Source organism: Ctenopharyngodon idella, chromosome 10 (genome assembly GCF_019924925.1).
Source record: "Ctenopharyngodon idella isolate HZGC_01 chromosome 10, HZGC01, whole genome shotgun sequence".
Taxonomy (NCBI): Eukaryota; Metazoa; Chordata; class Actinopteri; order Cypriniformes; family Xenocyprididae; genus Ctenopharyngodon; species Ctenopharyngodon idella.
In genome coordinates this window covers 9762860-9782600 of record NC_067229.1, presented here as the reverse complement: position 1 = coordinate 9782600, position 19741 = coordinate 9762860, and the positions used below count along the sequence as shown (strand labels likewise).

The following is a 19741-nucleotide window of genomic DNA, read 5'->3' as shown; positions in this document are numbered from 1 at the left end:
TATATATATTGAAATATATCCGGGCTCTTCCCAGCTTTATAATAGTAGTGAAGGGGGTGTGAGATTTTGAAGCCCAAAAAAGTACATCCATCCATCATAAATGAAGATAGTTATATACACCTAGGATGGCTTGAGGGTGAGTAAATCATGGAATAATTTTCATTTTTGGTTGAACTAACCCTTTAATGGCATTTACATACAAAAAGCTGTAACATGTTATACAACTTTAAAACATTAGTGTTAGTCTGAAGTCATCAGACATTTTTATCAATGAAAAAATTGTTATTCATTGATAATCTTCCCTTCTGCTGTAGCTCTCAAATCTAATTTTCTTTAAGAGGGTCTTTTACGTTTTACCCTGATTCATAAGGGCTAACATTTGGAAGTCTACAAGATTTTCAACCTATCGTTCACGCTCTCATGAAGGAAAACTGCCATACTCAGTGTTTCACAGCTGGGCCTCGTTTTGAACCCTCTCTGACATTCCCACCACACAGCTGAACACGTCTCCGAATTTGATCCGGTTCTGCAGTACATCAGCGTCAAAACCCAAAGCTGACATTTGGCCCTTTTTTAAAAGACCACTGGCACTTAAAGTAAACGTTGTGTATACAACTTAATTAAACTGTTTTTCTGGGGGGCGTCAGAGACATTAGTAGGTCTCTTAAAAAAAGCGTGAAAACTGTCTTTTTCTCTCGCGCTCTGATTTCTTTTCTTCCAGAGCTTTTCTGTCTCCTATTTCTGTAATTATTGCCACATGCAGGAGGTTCTGCCTGACACAAACAGAGAAAGCCTGGATCCTTTGACTCTACCCAGATTGATACGTCAACTTTAGTTTGACAAGAAGAGACATTTCTGTGGGTTTGCTGTGTGTAATCTTACAAAGATTAAAGTCAGAATGGGTGTCCAGAACATTTGATATTCCATTAGCTACAGAATAGTCATTCTTTATTTGTTGAAGCACGACATTAATGATGTACGTTTGCTGACCTTGGAAAGAATTTACTAAAATGTTATCAGCTGCCGTCACAAATATGTGCACCATGATCACATACAATGATTACATACAATACAATACATACAATGTTTTTTTATAATTTATTTACAATTTTTTTTTAAATATTTTTATACGTAAAATTATATAAAAATACAACATTTTTAAGGTTTTTAAAAGTGTTAAAAAACATAATGGCGATATAATTTTGAAGTTTTATTGAAGGAGTCGATTATTTCCACCGGCTATGAGGTGAAGACCACATGCCCCAAGATTCCGCACTCAAACTTGGCGTCTTTTATTGAGGAGCCCCAAGATTCCGCACTCAAACTTGGCGTCTTTTATTGAGGAGTCGATTATTTCCACCGGCTATGAGGTGAAGACCACATGCCCCAAGATTCCGCACTCAAACTTGGCGTCCTCAAGCTACACCTTTGTTTTGAACAGGCCTCTAGCAACCTCTAGCGGAAAGAAAATTTTACATATTGCACCTTTAAGTGTTAACAATGAGATTATGTGGTTTTATAATCAATTAACACTGCTTTTTGTTTTGTTTTTTACAAGATGGGCTAAATTTGTCACCAAAAAAGTCATTCGGTTTAACCAAAATTTTGGTTTTACAGAATGACACTTGGTAATACTGAATGATATTTTCAAACAATGCTAACAGGCTGATATCTATCTAGCTAGCTAGCAAAAGGACAATCAAATATTTTATATTTAGTACAAGTTTTTAAAATATTACAACATTTTCCATGTTTTATAGCGGTTGTACCGAATGATGTTTCGGGCCGTGCATATGAGCAAGTGAAAACATGAATTTTTCAAATAGTTAAGAGAGAGTCAGTTACTTTGCTTCATGATCATATGGTCCTTTGCAGGTGGCTGAATGATGTCACATCCTGTCACATGATATTGACCGCATTACTTGATCCAAAATGGTCCCTTTATATTGGTTACTCTGAATGACATCAATGATATTCATTTTTCCCGACATTCTTTCTCATAACAAAACAACGACTTAAACACATAATTTTAATACCATTTTGCACTATGTTGATATATGATGTTATAAAATCATGCCAGAATAAAAAATATATACATTTATTACATTTTAAGATATTTTAATCACAAATAAAATGGCTGTTGGCCTTTGGACAGTTAAAACGAATGACCTTTTGACACTTCAAAATCTTTAAAATACATTTATATGTAGCAAAATATAAATAAAACTTTTTGGATTCAATAAAATACATCTAGTTGTACTACCTTACATATTTTGGATGTCATATCTTTGTTTTTTTTATTATTATTATTAAAGAGGACATCGGATGCAAAATTCACTTTGGACATAAATGTGTGTTGGCAGTGTGTCTACCCAATTTTCAAATGTATTTTAATCGTTTTTGAGCATTTATAACTGCATAAATAAGAATGGTGAGTTCAATGCAATACCTGCCAAATAGTGTTTACAGCCCACGCACGGAAGATAGGGGTGGGGTGAACAGTAGCTCATTATCATTTAAAGGGACATGCACCGAAACGGCTCACTGTGAACAGAGCTGTTTTTGACAAGGTAAAAAGGGTGTTTTTTTACATAACCATTAAGAAATTTTTAATCAAAGTATATATTATAGACTTTTCATGAAGACCCTAAAGAATCATACTAACTTGTGGAAAATTGGCATCCGATTTCCCCTTCAAGGCCTTCGGACAAAAAATGACCCGTCATGTCATTGACCCATGTACATAATTATAAGATATTTTAATTAGATATTTACACACTATTTATTTATATTTATTTACTTTTATGTATTTTTATTTTATTTTATATATAATTATTATATACACCATATGTGTATACAGTATTTAATCATTCATACTTTACTTTTCGCTTAATCCCCCGGTTTCACAGACAAGATGCATGTTTGAGCTGCTTTTTCAACTAAAAGCAACTTGTACTGACATATCTTAAAATATGTCAGTGCCATAGTTTTGTCTCAAGATGCACACCAGAAATGTTTTTTTTTTCTAGTGAAAGTTTATAAAAGCTACTTAAATTCCCTAATTGAACAAAGACCTAATCCTGGCTTAGGCTAAGCCCTGTCTGTGAAACTGGGCCAATATATATTAATGTTTTTTTTATAATATATACATTATATTAATATACACAGACATAATGCTTTTTATATAATTTATTTACTTTTTTTGGAAAATTTTTAGGTATAATTATTACATGCCATATAAATGTGTTATACAGTGAAATACATTTTTTCATGATTAATAAAATAATTTACTTTTCACAAATAATTGATTTCACTGTATGCACACTTATATTATTTATACATTTATTATTTCTTTCTCTTTTTTTTAATGTAAATCTATATAAAACATATAAATTATAATTTATATAAAATTCCTGATCTTTTCCCCTTAATGTTATTTTGTGATTTGAATATAGTCCAGAGTTGTAATGGCTGCTTACACACACATAAGAGTCCTTTCACCCAAAGCAGATGTTGACAGTCATCTGGTTTGCTGGTGTAATTGTGCGTTTCTGTGCATGTGTGTCGCACCAAGCAAGCAAGCCTGTTTAAGATTGCCCTGAGCGTAACCCCAACCTAGCCTTCAACTCCTTCGTAAAATCACCAGCAAACCACACACACACACCTGATACCCCTCATGTTGTCATCAAAGTCACCCGCGCTATTCCCTAAATTGAGAAATTGGTTCCAACCCTGAACAGCAAAGGGCTGGTCCTGCTCAAACGCTTCTCATTTTGTAAAAGTGTTTTCCATGGATAAATTAGTTGGCTAGATAGATACTGTTTCCTTTCATTACTGCTTACTAAAATCAGATGCTGTGGACATTGTTCCATGCTTTTTTTCTCAGAAACCATTGATGTCACTCCATCCTTCCATCCGGTCAGCTCCATTTGTTCCTCAAGTAGTGTCACCCAGCATCACATATATTTATATATATATATATATATATATATATATAACAGCTGAGAGATGGAGAGCTGCCCCATTCTCTCTGCCCATACACTGTGTCCCTTTAATCATAGTTTTCATTTCAGTACATTGAAATTTCCCTTACCAAGGACAACGTCATAAATAAAGACAAAAAAGGGTTTTGCAGAGAAAAATTTGGTACCTGCTCGCTCCCTAACTTTTTGTGCATTAGGGGACCGGATAAAAAAAGACAAGGTGGTCATCTGTGAAAATTTATAATCATTTATTATGCGGCAGCTGGCGAGGCGAAGTAAGTAAAAGCGTGAAGGCAGACATCCATAAAAGGGGACGTGAAGCCCCTAAATGAAAAGCAAAGTGAATTTCTGTATCTTGTCACGGGTAATGAGGAGCAAGGGCCTTTCTTCTCCTCGGAGTACAGTGCGTTCGCTCTCACACACAGATTTGAGAAGGATTTATCTGTGTTTGACATAGAATGGTACAGGAAGAGTGACCTCAACAAAAATATTTCAGTTCCATTTTTTGTGAAAATGCATTTTTAGATTATGTTATTGATTCCATCTGTATCTACCTACCACTTCAACATTGGATTGTGCCACGTCTCGAATGAGCATGTGCTGATTATTTGCATGAAATCACATTTCCAAATGCATTGCGTTCTCTGGGGTGCTGCGTGTTTTTTGGAACACAACATTCACTAGTTCCTACTGCATTCTGTTTTTAAACAACGGAATTGTTTCCTAATTAGTTTCGTTAGGAGATAATTTATGCTTTTTGTTTGATGTATAGCAATACAATCCCTTTGCATACATTTCAACCATTTTAGAGCGGAGTTCAAAAGAAATGCATTTTTTTTTTAGTTCCCCCCAAAACCCAAAAAAATACAATGCATTTAAATGTGCTCCATTTTTCTGTTTGTTTTTAGCTCGACATTAATGAATTAACTTTTTAAACAATCCATCGTTATTGTTTTGGTGCCATTTTATTTTTAACTCAATTATATTCTAATTGATCATTTTTCATAATATGCAAGGGATGTTTTTCCCACTTTGTTCAGAGCACAATGAATGATTAAACACAAATAAGGCCCATGATCAAAAACATGATAATTCATTTGCAATACTAAATAGAAAATTGACAGTCTAATGCAAAACAATGGAATGCGTGCCGCATTGTCTTTTACCCCCCGCTATCACTGGATATTGATTCCTTAGAGGAGTCATGGGTACTGTAGTGCAGTATTAGATTCCACATGATTATAAAGGGAATACTTCTGTTAAAAAGTTACTTCTGTTAAAAAAAAAAAGATGGATTTAACTTTTAAACAATGTTTAAAAAATGTTTCACTTCAGAACATAATTGATCCACACCTTTTATTTATTTTATTTGTTTGTTTATTTATATACATATTTATTAATATTAATATATTAAATGTTAATATAAATAATAATAATAGTAATAATAATAGTTTTATATAATAGATATAAATAATATTAATTATTATTAAAATTAATGTTAAAAATATGTATTTACCTGAATATTTAATTAAATATTTATTAATTAAATATATAATTAAATAAACATTTATTTATTTTAACATTATTATTATTATTATTATTATTAATAATAATAATAATAATAAAATAAGGATTTCTTTAAATGGATATTTAACTATTTAAATAATAATAAATACAAGTATTAGATTCCACATAATTATAAAGGGACGACGCTGGTTTAGGTTTAAAACCAGATTTACCTTTCAAATTATGTTAAAGGGTTAGTTCACCCAAAAATGAAAATAATGTCATTAATTACTCACCCTCATGTCGTTCTACACCTGTAAGACCTTCGTTCATCTTCAGAACACAAATTAAGATATTTTTAATGAAATCCGATGGCTCAGTGAGGCCTCCAATGCCAGCAATGTCACCGAACCTCTCAAGATCCAGAAAGGTACTAAAGACATATTTAAAACAGTTCATGTGAGTACAGTGGTTCTACCTTAATATTATAAAGCAAAAAAACAAAATAACGACTTTTCAACAATATCTAGTGACGGGCCATTTCAAAACACTTAACAAATCTTTTGTTTCGAATTAATGATTTGGATTGCGTATCAAACTGCCAAACTGCTGAAATCACGTGACTTTAGCGCTCCGAACAACTGATTCGAAACAAATGATTCGTTAAGCTTCGAAACAGTGTTTTGAAATCGGCCATCACTAGATATTGTTGAAAAGTCGTTATTTTGTTTTTTGGCACACAAAGTACTCTCGTCGCTTTTTAATATTAAAGTAGAAATACTGTACTCACATGAACTGTTTTAAAATATGTTTTGAGAACCTTTCTGGATTTTGAGATGGTCAGTGACATTGCTGGCAATGGAGGCCTCACTGAGCCATCGGATTTCATCAAAAATATCTTAATTTGTGTTCCGAAGATGAATGAAGGTCTTACGGGTGTAGAACGACATGAGGGTGAGTAATAAATGACAGAATTTTCATTTTTGGGTGAACTAACCCTTTAAAAACAATGTTCACTTTAAAACAATTGACAGCTCCACACATTCATTCATTCATTCAGCTTATTATTTGTATTATTATTATTATTATTATTATTATATTTTAATAAATATTTATAAATAATAATATATTAAATGTATGAATGTAAATAATAATAATAGCAATAATAATATAATTTTATATAATAGAATATTAAATAACTATTTATTTAAATTATGAATATTGATTTATTTATTTTAACTTATTTATTTAAATAAAGATTTATTTAAATTGATTTTTAGCTATTTAAACATACATATTTTTAATAACAATAATTAAAATAAAATTCTGTGAGGCATATAACATAGTCTGTTCAACATCATTTTGTCTTACATCGTGTCTACACCGGACGTGAGCAGCACGGCACAATGCGACGCGTCAAAAGAATAGAACCCATTATAATCAGTGATATTGTCTATACTGGATGCGGCGCGATGCGACACAACAAGCGGATCTCCCGTTCTATTTCTGATGTAGTCCAAGTGCTTTGCAATGGTCGCATCTGGTGTAGACAAGGTGTTAAGGTCCTAGTTACATTTATGTAAAAAAAAAAACAAAAAAAACATGATTTTAATATGACAATGTCAGCTCTAGAATTTAATTTATATTTGCCATTTTGATTTCATAGACTGGTATACAATAAATAATTTCTCTTTATTTTCTCTTTATTTTATGGTAGATGTCATTGCTACTTTGACAGTAGCTGATAGCGTAGCATGGGCCGATTGGAGATCTGTGGCTCCCCAGCTGTGATGAAATGAAGAGGGCTGGCATCACAGGCAACATAGTGGACATCTAGAACAGACCTCCAAATCATCTTGTCAATGATGATGCATTGTGATCCAGCTGTGGCAAATTGGATGTTCCAAACTGTTGCTTGATTGATGTCACTCTATCACAGGTGTCAGATACGACAGATATTAAGCTCACAGAGCAAAATATGGCAATAATCTGTTATAGATAAGTGGAAATTGCATTTAAATTTATATTTTTAGGGGGCATGAATTCTGCTGGTAATGGCAAGATTTTGGGGTTAAATTTCTGCAGAAAGAATATGGACTTTTAAGTTATCACATCAAACAACAACGGTTCAGTCACGTAATTCAGAATTTTAAGTATTTGTACAGTATTGCTTGAAAGCATAGACTGTAAAAAAAAAAAAAAAAAAAGATGGACGACGCACCTTCCATTGTAGTAACTGAAGCCGCCAGTGTGCCAGTATGGCGCTGACATCTTGAGTCTTGAGTTTGCGCATAATGAACTTGGAGCCAGAGTCTGCGCAGTAGTGAGCATGAAGTGGAGCCGCGATATCAAGGTCTCGCCCACGCTCAGAACAACTCATTATGTCGGTGTAAAATAAACAGTTATGGAAATGTAGAAATTAAAGTTAAAGCTCCAATCTCCTCACGAAGATCCAGGAAAAAGTCAGTTGGCGCCTCAGTGACTACTTCACTCAGAGAAGCTGTCAATCTCAGCTGTCAATCATGATGTCTCAACCCTGTTTTTATAGCATCAAATAATTAACTAAAACCAAACTTATTTAAAGAACAAACACTTGAATTAACACCAGCATGATAAAAACTGCCTAAAATGACAGAAACCGTCTTTTTGGAAAAAAAAAAAATGTTTAAAGTGTAATTTGATTGTTTAGTTTTTCTCGTGTCCCATTACATTTCATGGAGAGGGGGGTATTTATGACCTATACTGCTTCCAGCCACCTGGGGGCGATCGAGATGCTTTGGCTTCACTTTTCAGGACTCGTGTGGCACAGTTGCTTTAAAAAACCATAGACTTGGGCATACTTTTAGTGTGTATATTCAAGAACATTTTCAGTCATGATAGCAAAACGAAGGTAAAAAAGCACAGAAAAATGTTGACCAAGTTAACGCAACTTTTAATTTTCTTCCTTAAGACGTGCAACAAGGACAAATTGGCACTTTTTTTTTTTTTTCTTTTTTTTTACTCAAGGGCAGTTCATTCATGCTTTTAGACTTGGCTCTAGAGGTTTTATTAAAGACCCCCTGTGGTGAAAATCAAGTTTTTAATGTTGTTTATGTCTATGTGGTGTTTTTAATATGCTTTAAGACAAATCATGTGCAAATTCATAAGTCAACACCATTGCTGGGTATTTTCTGTTTAAAGCTGCAGTGATCTAAAGACAGGTTCAAAAATGCTGATCGCTGGTGAATCGCTGGTGTTTATGACGTTACAAACTACCTTGTGCCGGCAAGCTTTAGCATATCATTAGCCGTGACTGCTCTGAAGCAGGGGAGTCTCAAGAGAATATATCCCGGTATATTTTTCTGTTGATATGAAAAATCGTGTAGATTTAGCAATATAGCGGTGTTACGATGTTATGATGAACTATATGTCTTTCTCCACTGATGTTCAAAAGCGTTTGTAAGGATACTGATTTTTAGAAGGCAGCTATCTGACTTAGAGATGGCGAATGGGAACATCGTTTGTGTAACATTAGCAACACATTGTCCGAAGTTGTAAAAAGCGATACCACTGTCCAGCGTTTACCTCAGTAATGGCGCTTTTCCACTGCGTGGTACTACTCGGCTCGGTACGGCACGGCTCGGCTCACTTTACTTTCAGTTTGCTTTTCCATTGCAGTTAGTACTGCTTCAAATTGGGTGGGATTATAGACTGATCGTTATAGTTGTGCTGCCTTTACTGCTGTGGATCCTCATCGTCTACCAACGAGTCTGTACCTCATCTACTGACCATGATACAGCCATTTCTTTTTTCAAGTTGCGTACGACAGTCGTTTAAAGCAAGTCATTTCGCGAACAAATGATACTGCGGTGGCTGTTAAATCTAGCGAGTTTGGTGTCTCATGTTTCAAATCCAATGATGCTGGTAGTGACGATTCTCTCTGACCAATCAGTGATCTGCAGTGTTAACAAGTCACATGTAGTATCGGTACGGCACGCTTGGAACCTCCACCGAGGTAGTACTATTTAAGCGAGCTGTACCGTTTCGCATCGTCCCATGCGGTGGAAAAGCGCCATAAGTTGACTAAGTGGATCTCTGAGCTCGTGCGAATGAGTGGAGGTGGGGCTTATTAGCATATTCATAGATCCGCATATATTAAATGATGCAAGGGTGTAGAGTTACATTCAGGCTATTTTAAGGCATGAAGAATTTTTTTTCACAGGAAAAAATGTTTATATATGTCACTTTGGTGATCAAAGATGAGTTTTAAGGGATAAAATTATTGACTACAGGGGGACTTTAAAATGAAATGGTTTTTCTTTCATCTTTCATTCATTTTATAAGTGAAGACAGATATTAAGTGTAGAGAGCAAAATGTGTATACAAATATATATGAATATGTGGAAAGTTTGACTCACTCATGATTATAACATGATGTTGTTAATAAGGGTTTATTTTTAAATGATTTATTCAAGAAAAATAGGGGCTTTCGCACCGGAGGAACCTTTTCATAGTTCCTAGAACCTTTGGCTGAAGTACCCGGATTTTGCCGTGTTCGCACTGCAGGAACTTGGACCGATTTTAGTTCTAGGAATTCCTTTTGGGGAAACTAAATTAGCTCCTACTTCAGAGTAGGGTCTAACCCAGCACTAAAGAAACCATCAGTGACATAAGTGTACGTTGATTGGTCAACCGCATGTCAAACACCGGCACCTGGCATTTTTATAAAGCCGTGTAAACATTTACTTAACGAGCATGGAAAACAGCGATAATGGCATTTACCTGTTGTCTGCAGGGTTGTGTTCTTTTCTCCGCCTCGATGATATATTGAAATTTATCATAGGAGATTTTGTCTCTTAGCCCCACTTTTTGCTCTTTAAGTCGCATAAATAAATTATGTATTTACATTCCATCTCTGTTATCATGAAAACCACTACACACAACCAATCATGGCATCCTCCATCCACTGGTTTTTAGCGTTTGTAAATGCCGTTCTTAAAAAAGACGCTGTCGGCCACTTCAGAGTTCCTATTTCCGGTGCGAATGCAACCAGGAACAGGCCTGGGGAATAAATTAGTTCTCTGGGAACTATTCTAGTGCCTAGTTCCTATAACTGAGTTCTTAGAACTATTCGGTGTGAAAGCCCCTAATGTAAATACTGTCATCAGTTGAGGGAATGTTTTGAGGGTGAGTAAATAATGACATTTAGATATTTTTTTTTTACCATTTTGTACTTTTCGTTGGTACAAGAATCTGAAGTGTCACAAAACCCAACTTTTTACTATGACATTCACATTTTTTTGAGCATGTACATTTAAGAACACTTTTCTGGTCTTAGAATGTCTAAACTTTTAATTGACCCTCACCTTTTTTGTTCATTTGTCCTCTTTCTTTTGCTCTCCAGACCTAAAGCTGCACAGCTCTTATACTGAATAGTCACAATAATGAAAATAATGAAAATTTTGTGCCCCCTTTCTGTACATCCAAGGGCAACCCATTCATGCTTCTTTCAGAATTTTTGTTAACTTGTATTGATTTTTCTTTTCCCTTTATTTTGATTTTTTTCCCATACTACCTATGCCACTGATTTTTCTTTATTAACCTCTTGCTTGGTTGCTTTCGAGTGAAGAATAGGCTTCTACAAAGCTTCGGTAACCTTGGCCCGAAGTTCTGAGTAGGGTTACGCATATCAGTCCACAATGTTCAGATTGGTTTCAGAAATGCTTTTCATGCTGTTCTTTACTGAGAGAATTAATTTCAGTAGCTCAAATAAAAAAATAAAAGATTCCTAACAACTTCTTTCTTTTTTCTTTTGCAGGGTCTCTTCATCTTCCTGATATATGGAGTGTACAACACTGAGGTAAGTCCGCAGTGCATCTCAAGGCTGACTGAGTGAGTGAGAGAAATGACATGATGTTTCTGATGGGACCCCCACCCCACCAAAGGAAGGTTAGGGGGGTGGCGGATTGAAAGCGAGACTCTTTTTTTCTTTTTTTTCCACATGAGCGTCCCACTGCCCTTCATGCTTGGGCTAACTTATATGCATCCAGTCCCACCATTAAACACTGACACCCGGAGTAAAGAGCCAGTCATCCCTCAACCACATTGGCCAATATTTCACTGCCTCTTTAAGTTTTTAAACTCATGGTCTTCCATTTAACATTCTGACATTAGAGCTCACCGCTGGTTCAGACACAGAGGCACAGAGAGAAACGGATATGTATGCAGGACGGTGGGAAGATCGGGTGGAAATTTACCTGCAGAATGGCTATTACCATTTAGATGCTCTTCTGAAGAGTGGAGAACTAAACACAAGTGTTATGAATTGGGGATGAGGCGAATATGTTCTAAATTGTCTTCTTGAAATTCAAATCCAAATGTGAACAAGGCACATACAGTATGGATGACTGTAACTGCTGTCATCCAATGTAAGATCAGTCTGTCTATCTATCTATCTATCTATCTTTACATTTTACGTTAAAATTAATAAATAAATAAAAAATGCTCATAAACACAAAAAACATTCATTTAAATAATTAGTAAATGTTCATTTGTTTAATATAATACAAATGTAATATTAATCAATTCATATTATTTATCATTTGAAATGTTAGCATAATATTTCAAATATAACAGGCCAAGATTCACTCTTAGCACATGGATAAGTGGAGTTTGCAGGCCTTAGACCTCAGCTTCTTTTTTCCTCTTCTCCTTTCTTCATCTCCACCCTGAGTATTGATAGAGCTCCCCTGCCTTTTGTCTACCTTTGCGTCTACCTTTTCAGTGCCTACAAAAGAGGTGTAAGGAGATGGCCCTGAGACCGAGCCCTGTATTGACACAGCAGAGACTTGCCGGTGACCCTCTCCGCATTGTAAAATAAATCATCTCCGCATTCTTGCTTAACAGGCTTTTTTAGTACGTCGGAATCTATTTTCCAACCCCCGGCTCTCCTTGACCCAGAGGTCTTCACAATTTGTGAGCAGCTCGTGTCTGCTTTACACTTTTTTCAAAGGGGGTTTTGTAAATATATAATGTAATAATCTGTGCTTTTCTTTTTTTGTGAATTTACCTCATTCCTTTTGTTTCGTTAAATGACAAGAAACAATAGCAGATTAAGTTTTACCATCTGACACTCAAAAGATAATTCTTGTATAATTGAAAAATTGAGGAGAATGATCAAAGTGTTTGTATACAAAGACTAAAAAAAGTCCCAGAATATTTAAAGAGCGGAAGAAAGAGGCCAAAGTGAAACGATCAACCCTGTCTGCTCTCATTTAAAGAAACACCCGCTTCTCCTGAGATAAAAAAAAAATCTGTTTCACATGTCTGTACAGTTGATTATCTCAAAAGAAACATACGAGTGAGAATATGCTAAATCAGCCATTCGTGAAAGTGAGAGAGAGAGAGAGAGAGAGAGAGAGAGAGAGAGAGATCAGCACCATGTCCCGAGAGATTCACATAACATGCCATTTATTCCCAATGTGCATGAGCCATTAGCTAAGACATGAGAATATTTTACAGTCAAATACTTTAGATACCATGTAAATTATGTATAGTTATTTGTTATACAGGAGATTGCTTGAACAGGAAATTAATAATAAAATATTAATTATGCCCAGTATGGTATATTGTGTTCTCCTGCTTAGAATTCATATAATAACAGGCTGCAGTTCAATTTGATGATAATTTCCCTTTATAATTTCTCTTTGAGTTTTTTTATATACAGTAGATCATCCCACCCCAAGAACAAATTAAATCTGATCGCTTTGATCATTAAAAAAATAATTATATAGTTTAGTCTGTTTTGCTTAATAATGGTCATCCTTGTTTTATGACCTCTGCTTTTTTTTTTTTTTCTTTTTTTTTTGGTAAATCTATCCATTTGCATTGCTTTCATATGGAAATTTTATCTAATGTATTTTTATATTGAACATTAGGGCTACATCACTTTAAAACCTTGAGAGGAAAACAACTAAACTGCTTTTAAAAGCAGCAACTTCAAACAAGTACCTCCAGTTGCTGGAAATGCTCTTTTGTCGAATAGCTTTCTGTGATTTTACCTGGAATAAAGTGATTTGATTTCCCAGTTCCATTCATTAAAGCTACAGCACACTTGATTTGGTGAAAAGAAAGTGTGAGAGAGGGAGAAAAGAGTGTCTGTTTGCAAATCTGACATATTACTGTTGACTCCGAGCTGTCAGAGCTTTTCTGTTCTCTTCATTAACTCTGTCGTCACGGTGATAGTGTCTATTCAAAACATCCTAGTGTGTGTATATCTGCATGGCAGCAATAATTTATGACAACAGCAGAGCCTAATGAAGTCATAAGAGCTAATGCATATTCACCAGCAAAGGGCTGGAGCTTGTGCCGGACTCGTGCTGGGAAATGCAGGCGGGGTTTTTTTGCGGTTACTGAGAGCCAGGCTGGAAAATAATATCTAGCAGGCCAGGAAACAGCTGGATTGGATTGTAAGATGTGAGGAATATTGTCATGAATAAAATGTAGATTTTTTTTTATACTATATAAATACACAGAAATGACTCCTAGTTTACAAAATAATATGTAATGTAAGTTTTTAACGTGTTACATGTTATATATTTTTTATATTAAAATTAATGTAAATTGGAATGTGTAATATTTGAATTAATTTTATATTTTATTTATTTTAATTATTTATTTTAATTTTAATTTTTATTTATTAATTTATTTTAATGTAAAAAATCAATGTTTTAGTGTAATGTTCTTACTGTAAAAATGCAAAATACATGAATACATTTAATATTACTTCATTCATTTTGCATTTTTATATATATATATATATATATATATATATATATATATTAGTTTATATTAAATATATAATTTTGTGATTTAGATAATATAAATAAAAATATATGTAGTTTTTGAGTTTTATTTGTACATTACATTAATGTACAATTAATGTTATAAAATAATATATATATATAATGTTTTATACATTTGCTTTATTTATAGTAATGATAAAAATACATTAAACAAATAATGTTTCAGTGTTCAAATTCAATAATTAAAACAAGATATATTTATTCAAACATTACATATTTATATTTAAATTAAAACATATTACATATATTGCATTTTTACAATAATATTAATTAATATAATTCATTTTCAGCATTGAAACTTTCACTTATAAGTAGTTTTTCCCCCCCAAAAATGGCATTTGGCGATGCTGTGATGTAATAAACATGATGCTAGAAAAAAGGCTTTAAATTTGATGTGTATTTACGAGTTATCGGCTCACGTCAGCGTGAGTTTATTGTACTGTGTATGTCATTCTATATGCATCGCCCAACATCTCAGTTTTTCTCACATAGTCCAAATGTAATTTGTTCTGCAAGGGTAGTCGTTTCCTCTATCGCTTCATTTCCGCGGCCCCCTGTGCAGTGTGACGGATGAGAGGTTAAGACGATCTCCTTACTTTGCCCACTCTACGTGTCACTTTCAGCACCCATTACGTGTGACAAACAGGAACATTTTGGTCTGCGGCACTCATTGACTTTTATGCAATGGCGGCTATTTGCTTTCTCTATTCCCAGTTCGGATTGAATTTCACCTTCCCGGGGCCAAGACTCATGCAAGCGCAAAGTGTTTTGTATTAAGTGTTTAGTATTGAGTCATGACATTTTAACCATCCACCCCCTCCTTGTTATCCACAGGTTCGAAACACAGTCAACAGAATCAAAGAAAGAAGAAAAGCCCTAAATTTCTCCGTAAGTTCTCCCAGCTTGCATGTTTTCTTGAATACCAGAGGATTTCTTCATATAGTGCAAATGTCATAACGTAGAGTGTGTTTTGTGCATGTTTTGCCCCCGGCCCTGTTTCACACACCCACTCAGGCCACCTTAATCCAGCCAATGTCAAGCAGCAGCCCTGGGTTACATGTTTCTAATCCTGTGGAAGCTCGTCCCTTCACATTAAACTGTCAGGCCAGTATTTATATGTGAGGCTGCTGTTGACGGAGATCACTTAGCTTCACCAAAACGGTTTAAAAGTAGTTAATAGACCCCCCCCCGCCACCCCCACTTGCCGCACCACCTCACCTCCACCGACACTACGAGTGGTTCCTCTATGAATGGCCACATTAACTCTCCTCCGGGCTTGTCACGGTTTATGGCCTACGGCAGTTTGTCCCGCTCGGCCCTTGCCGCGCCACCAGGTCATTGAGAACGGAATGAGACAATTTCTAAAGGCGGATTGATTTTAGAATATGGCCCCCTCCCTCTTCCCTTTGACCCCCCTGACAGGCCCGACACCGTTAAGACTGGGACTTGTAAAAAACGACTGTGGCCCCAAACGCGAGTGCCAAGTAGCAGCTGATAAATTGTAGCGGGCCGTATTAGCAGTGGGACCCTTTAGCGCTCTCTGGGCAATTTTCCAATTTTCAAAGTCCACGCGATGAGATTCGCCGGCCGCGTGTGGCGGATAGTTTCTTAGCTAATGTCGTTTTGCGTCATAAATCTAGAGGTGATATACTGTATCTCGCCGAATAGCTTTGGTGCTGGACGGGGTCCAGAATAGGATAGGAAAATGTACTCTTCTTTATTGGATTAGAGCAGTGGTCAGGGAATGTACTGACTTCCAATATAGTAGTAATAACGTACAAGACGTGCTAGATGGATGTTTGTTTTTTTCCTGAGGGAACCCTTACATTTTTGCAACTTATTGTAGAGGAATCTCATGTTTATTTCTTTAATTGTCTACCCAAGACCACCATAGCAACCACCTAGAATGCCCTGGCAACCACCCAGAGCACCTTAGCACTGTCCTCGCAACCACACAGAACATCCTAGCAACCGCTTAGCATAGCAAGAGCTTAGCAACAACCCAGAACACTCTAGCAGTGCTTAGGAAATCTATCTATCTATCTGTATTTCTGTATTTCTGTCTATCAATCTATCTGTCTGTCTGTCGGTTCATTTAATTTCATTTTGTGATGGTAATGGTGAAAATATTACATGCTTCAGCTTTAAATCAGGCATGTAAATATGGTAGATCTGGATTTATTTGCTCTAGACTGTTATTCAGTGATTTTAAATGATGATGCATTAAGTCTAGTAATTATACAGGTTTCTCAAGGATCTTTCACTTTTCCAGTCTACATGTAAATAGTTGCTGTAAATTACAGATAATGAATATACAGCATGATATTAAAGCCCTCTTTGCTGAACATATGTAGCAGCTTATTAAACACCTCTCTCGCTCTCTCCTTCCCTGTATAGTTTCAGTACTTGCCGTTCTTGTTTATTCATGAGCCAGACCAATGCTGCCAGGGCGCTTTATACCAACTGCCACCTGACCCATGTGACCTCACACTTGTACATACTGTGGCAGATTGCTTGAGAAAAATAAAGCTGTCAGTTGCACCGGCCAAATGAAAAACGAACGTCCTGCGATACTAGCAGGGTCTGGATCCCTGACAGCCCTGAAATATAGATCTAAATTGAAAGCAGATTAGTTTTTTGATCCTAATTCAAGTTTTGACAAGATATAGGATGGAAAAGAGAGAGATCTAAACTACATATATGTGCATTTCCTGTTGTAAAATGTTCATACGTATGATTTTAAATGCTGGAATAGTGACAGGTTATGCATTTACTTCTTTCTGAGAAAAAATTAACGTCTTCAGAAGCCTTCTTAACCAGGGCTGCATGTCAAAGCCCATTATATGTTATTGTGTGATACGAGGGGTAAGGCTGTGGGTTTTTATGTCAGATCTAGTTTACATTCCTATGAGACTTCTATGGGTGTTTATTTTGCGGAACTTCCATACATGTCTGTTTACTTTTTGGTTGTGTATTGTGTAATGCATAACTTCTTAGCTCTCAACTTTTTTTTAAACATTTGTTCCTGTTGCTTTTCTTTAATCAGTCTTTTATTTTTTTATATTTTTTTATTTAGAAATAATTAATATTTCTTTAATCAGTCTTTGTACTGAGTGTTTTTTAATGCGCAATGAATAATAATAATGAAATGCAAGAGAACTGCTTTCACTCTCTCTGATCCCGAGAGTTTAAAAAAAAAAAAAAAAAGATACAATTTCACTCAAATTGTAATGCTGATAATATCAATTGCAAAAGACACAAATATATTTTAATTGGAAAAATGCAAAATAGAGGCATTTTCATTAGTGATCTTAAACTTTTGTACCCCATTTTGTACTGATGCATTTGTCTTCACTTCCTTTTTCTCAGAACTGCGCCAGTTCCAGGCCCTCCAGCTCAGTGGGCAGTTCTCGGCCGGGCAGTTCTCCAGTGCCAGGTGTTTTGGACGGGCACACAGTCACCACCAGCCACTCCAGTAGCTCCTCGACCCACAGCGACAACATCACCCAGAGTTTCGACAAAACGAGTGAGTCGTTGGTTTATTTATTGATCAATGTCAAAAAATGAATCCTCTTTGCAAGGGCTGATTGGCCAGCTAAGATGATGTACATGTATATTTGGGTTTGTGCATATATGTGTGTGTATTTTCAAATGGCAGTGTGTTTATATAAAGCAGAACTTTAAAAATCTGTCCTAAATTATGGCGAGAGGAAAAGTAGCGATTGGCAAAGAAGGTGAACTCTAACATGACAGGCCTGTTCTGGAATTGTAACATTCTCCAGACCCAGAAAAATGACGGGCTTCAATCGCCTTCTCTGACCCCAGCATTTCAGGACTGAATCGTAGTAATCTCAAAGGGAGTTCAAGCAAATGAGAGATTTTATAAAGAGAGAAGGGAGGGATTGAAGGAAAAAGAATCATTTTACAGCTCTCTTTAGTACTTCATCCTGGTTGGTCAGTCTATAATATAACTACTATATTAGCACACCGTATTTAATTACATTATTAAAATAAAGTGTTTAAAATGAATTAATTTAATAATTTTATAAATAAAGTAAATTTATAACCTATATTTACTTTACTATATTGATACTCCATATTTATTTAATAAAAATAAAAGTAATTAAAATGATCTAAATTAATACTTTTTATTAATTTAAGAAAACATATACTCCTTATTTACTTCACTAAATTGATAATCCGTATTGAATTATATCATTTAAATTATTAAAATCAATTAAATGAATACTTTTACTTTACTACATTGATACTCTGTATTTAATTAAATAAAAATTAATTAATTAAAAAATTATTTTAATTATTTTTTATTTTAATTTACTTTTGACACTCTATCATGTGTCCTTTTTTTCCCTCTGGCTTAGCTTTTCTTGCACAAAAACCTGATTAATCATGACATGGCCAATCAGACAGCAGAATAACACACGTGGACTAATTCATATAGATTGGCAGCTGTTATTATCCAGCCCATTACTCAAGGTTTATTCACTCTGAGAGGAATGAAATGGCAGTTTTAGCTGGCGATGTGCATGCAGACCATATGCATATGCAGAAGGGGCTGTCCCGTGCATTTGAGCGATGCAACTAATCATCTTGACGAGACTCGCCCGGACTCTCTCCGTAATCGGTTGCGATGCGAGCCATGATTGAATATTTGTTTTTAATGCAGTGCAATTTTTTAAACCAGTCAACCAGCCACACGACTAAGTGCTAAGAAGAAACGTATGTATAATGTAACCAAGAGGGAGAGAGCCGCTCATACACACATGAGCCCAACTGTGAAAGGCCTTGTGTTGTAACAAATAGGGCCAAACCCACAATAAATGCTGCCGTATGTCCTGATTGTGTATAAATGATTGTTGTGTCTCTTCCATTCAAGGTCAAGTAATTCTTGAAGCCGAGCGAGCATGAGAAAAAGCGTTTTATGTTCACTTTTGATCAATTCATGTCTTTTCCTCCTTTGAGACAACGGTTTCAATCCACCAATTATGGCAATGAGAACATGCTATATGCATAAAGGAATCAGGAAAGAACAAGTGTTTATGGAAAAGAGAAGCACGGCAACTCATTCTCTGTTGAATACTGCTTGTATTGCGCATCATTTTTCTCATTCCCTCAGGTTTCGTGCTCACACCAAAAGCGTGTGCACCACTTATCTATAAAGGTAGTGCTCTCATCAAGCCACCTCTCAAACAGCTTGTAAGTACCAAATTAACTTCTTTTTCGTGGCTTGTTGTGCTTAAATGGTCAAATACATACAAAATTATGTAAAAATGCCCATCTTGCCGAGTATTCAGGTAAATAAATAAATTACGCTACCAATGATGATTAAATCTAACATTGCTTAGCTCATATCACATCAAATCGTGCAAATTATTATTATTGTTATAC

The 19741-nt window shown here is 35.3% G+C and overlaps 1 protein-coding gene across 2 annotated transcripts in view; it reads left to right on the top strand.

The window, feature by feature from the left end:
• Positions 1 to 19741, top strand: part of LOC127520874 (adhesion G-protein coupled receptor D2) — a 73785-nt gene that overhangs the window by 26663 nt on the left and 27381 nt on the right. For both annotated transcript variants that reach the window (XM_051909541.1, XM_051909540.1), the window contains 3 exons: positions 11287 to 11328; positions 15167 to 15220; positions 17702 to 17858. In XM_051909541.1, the coding sequence (XP_051765501.1) occupies positions 11287 to 11328; positions 15167 to 15220; positions 17702 to 17858 (253 nt within the window). The remainder of the gene's footprint in view (positions 1 to 11286; positions 11329 to 15166; positions 15221 to 17701; positions 17859 to 19741) is intronic.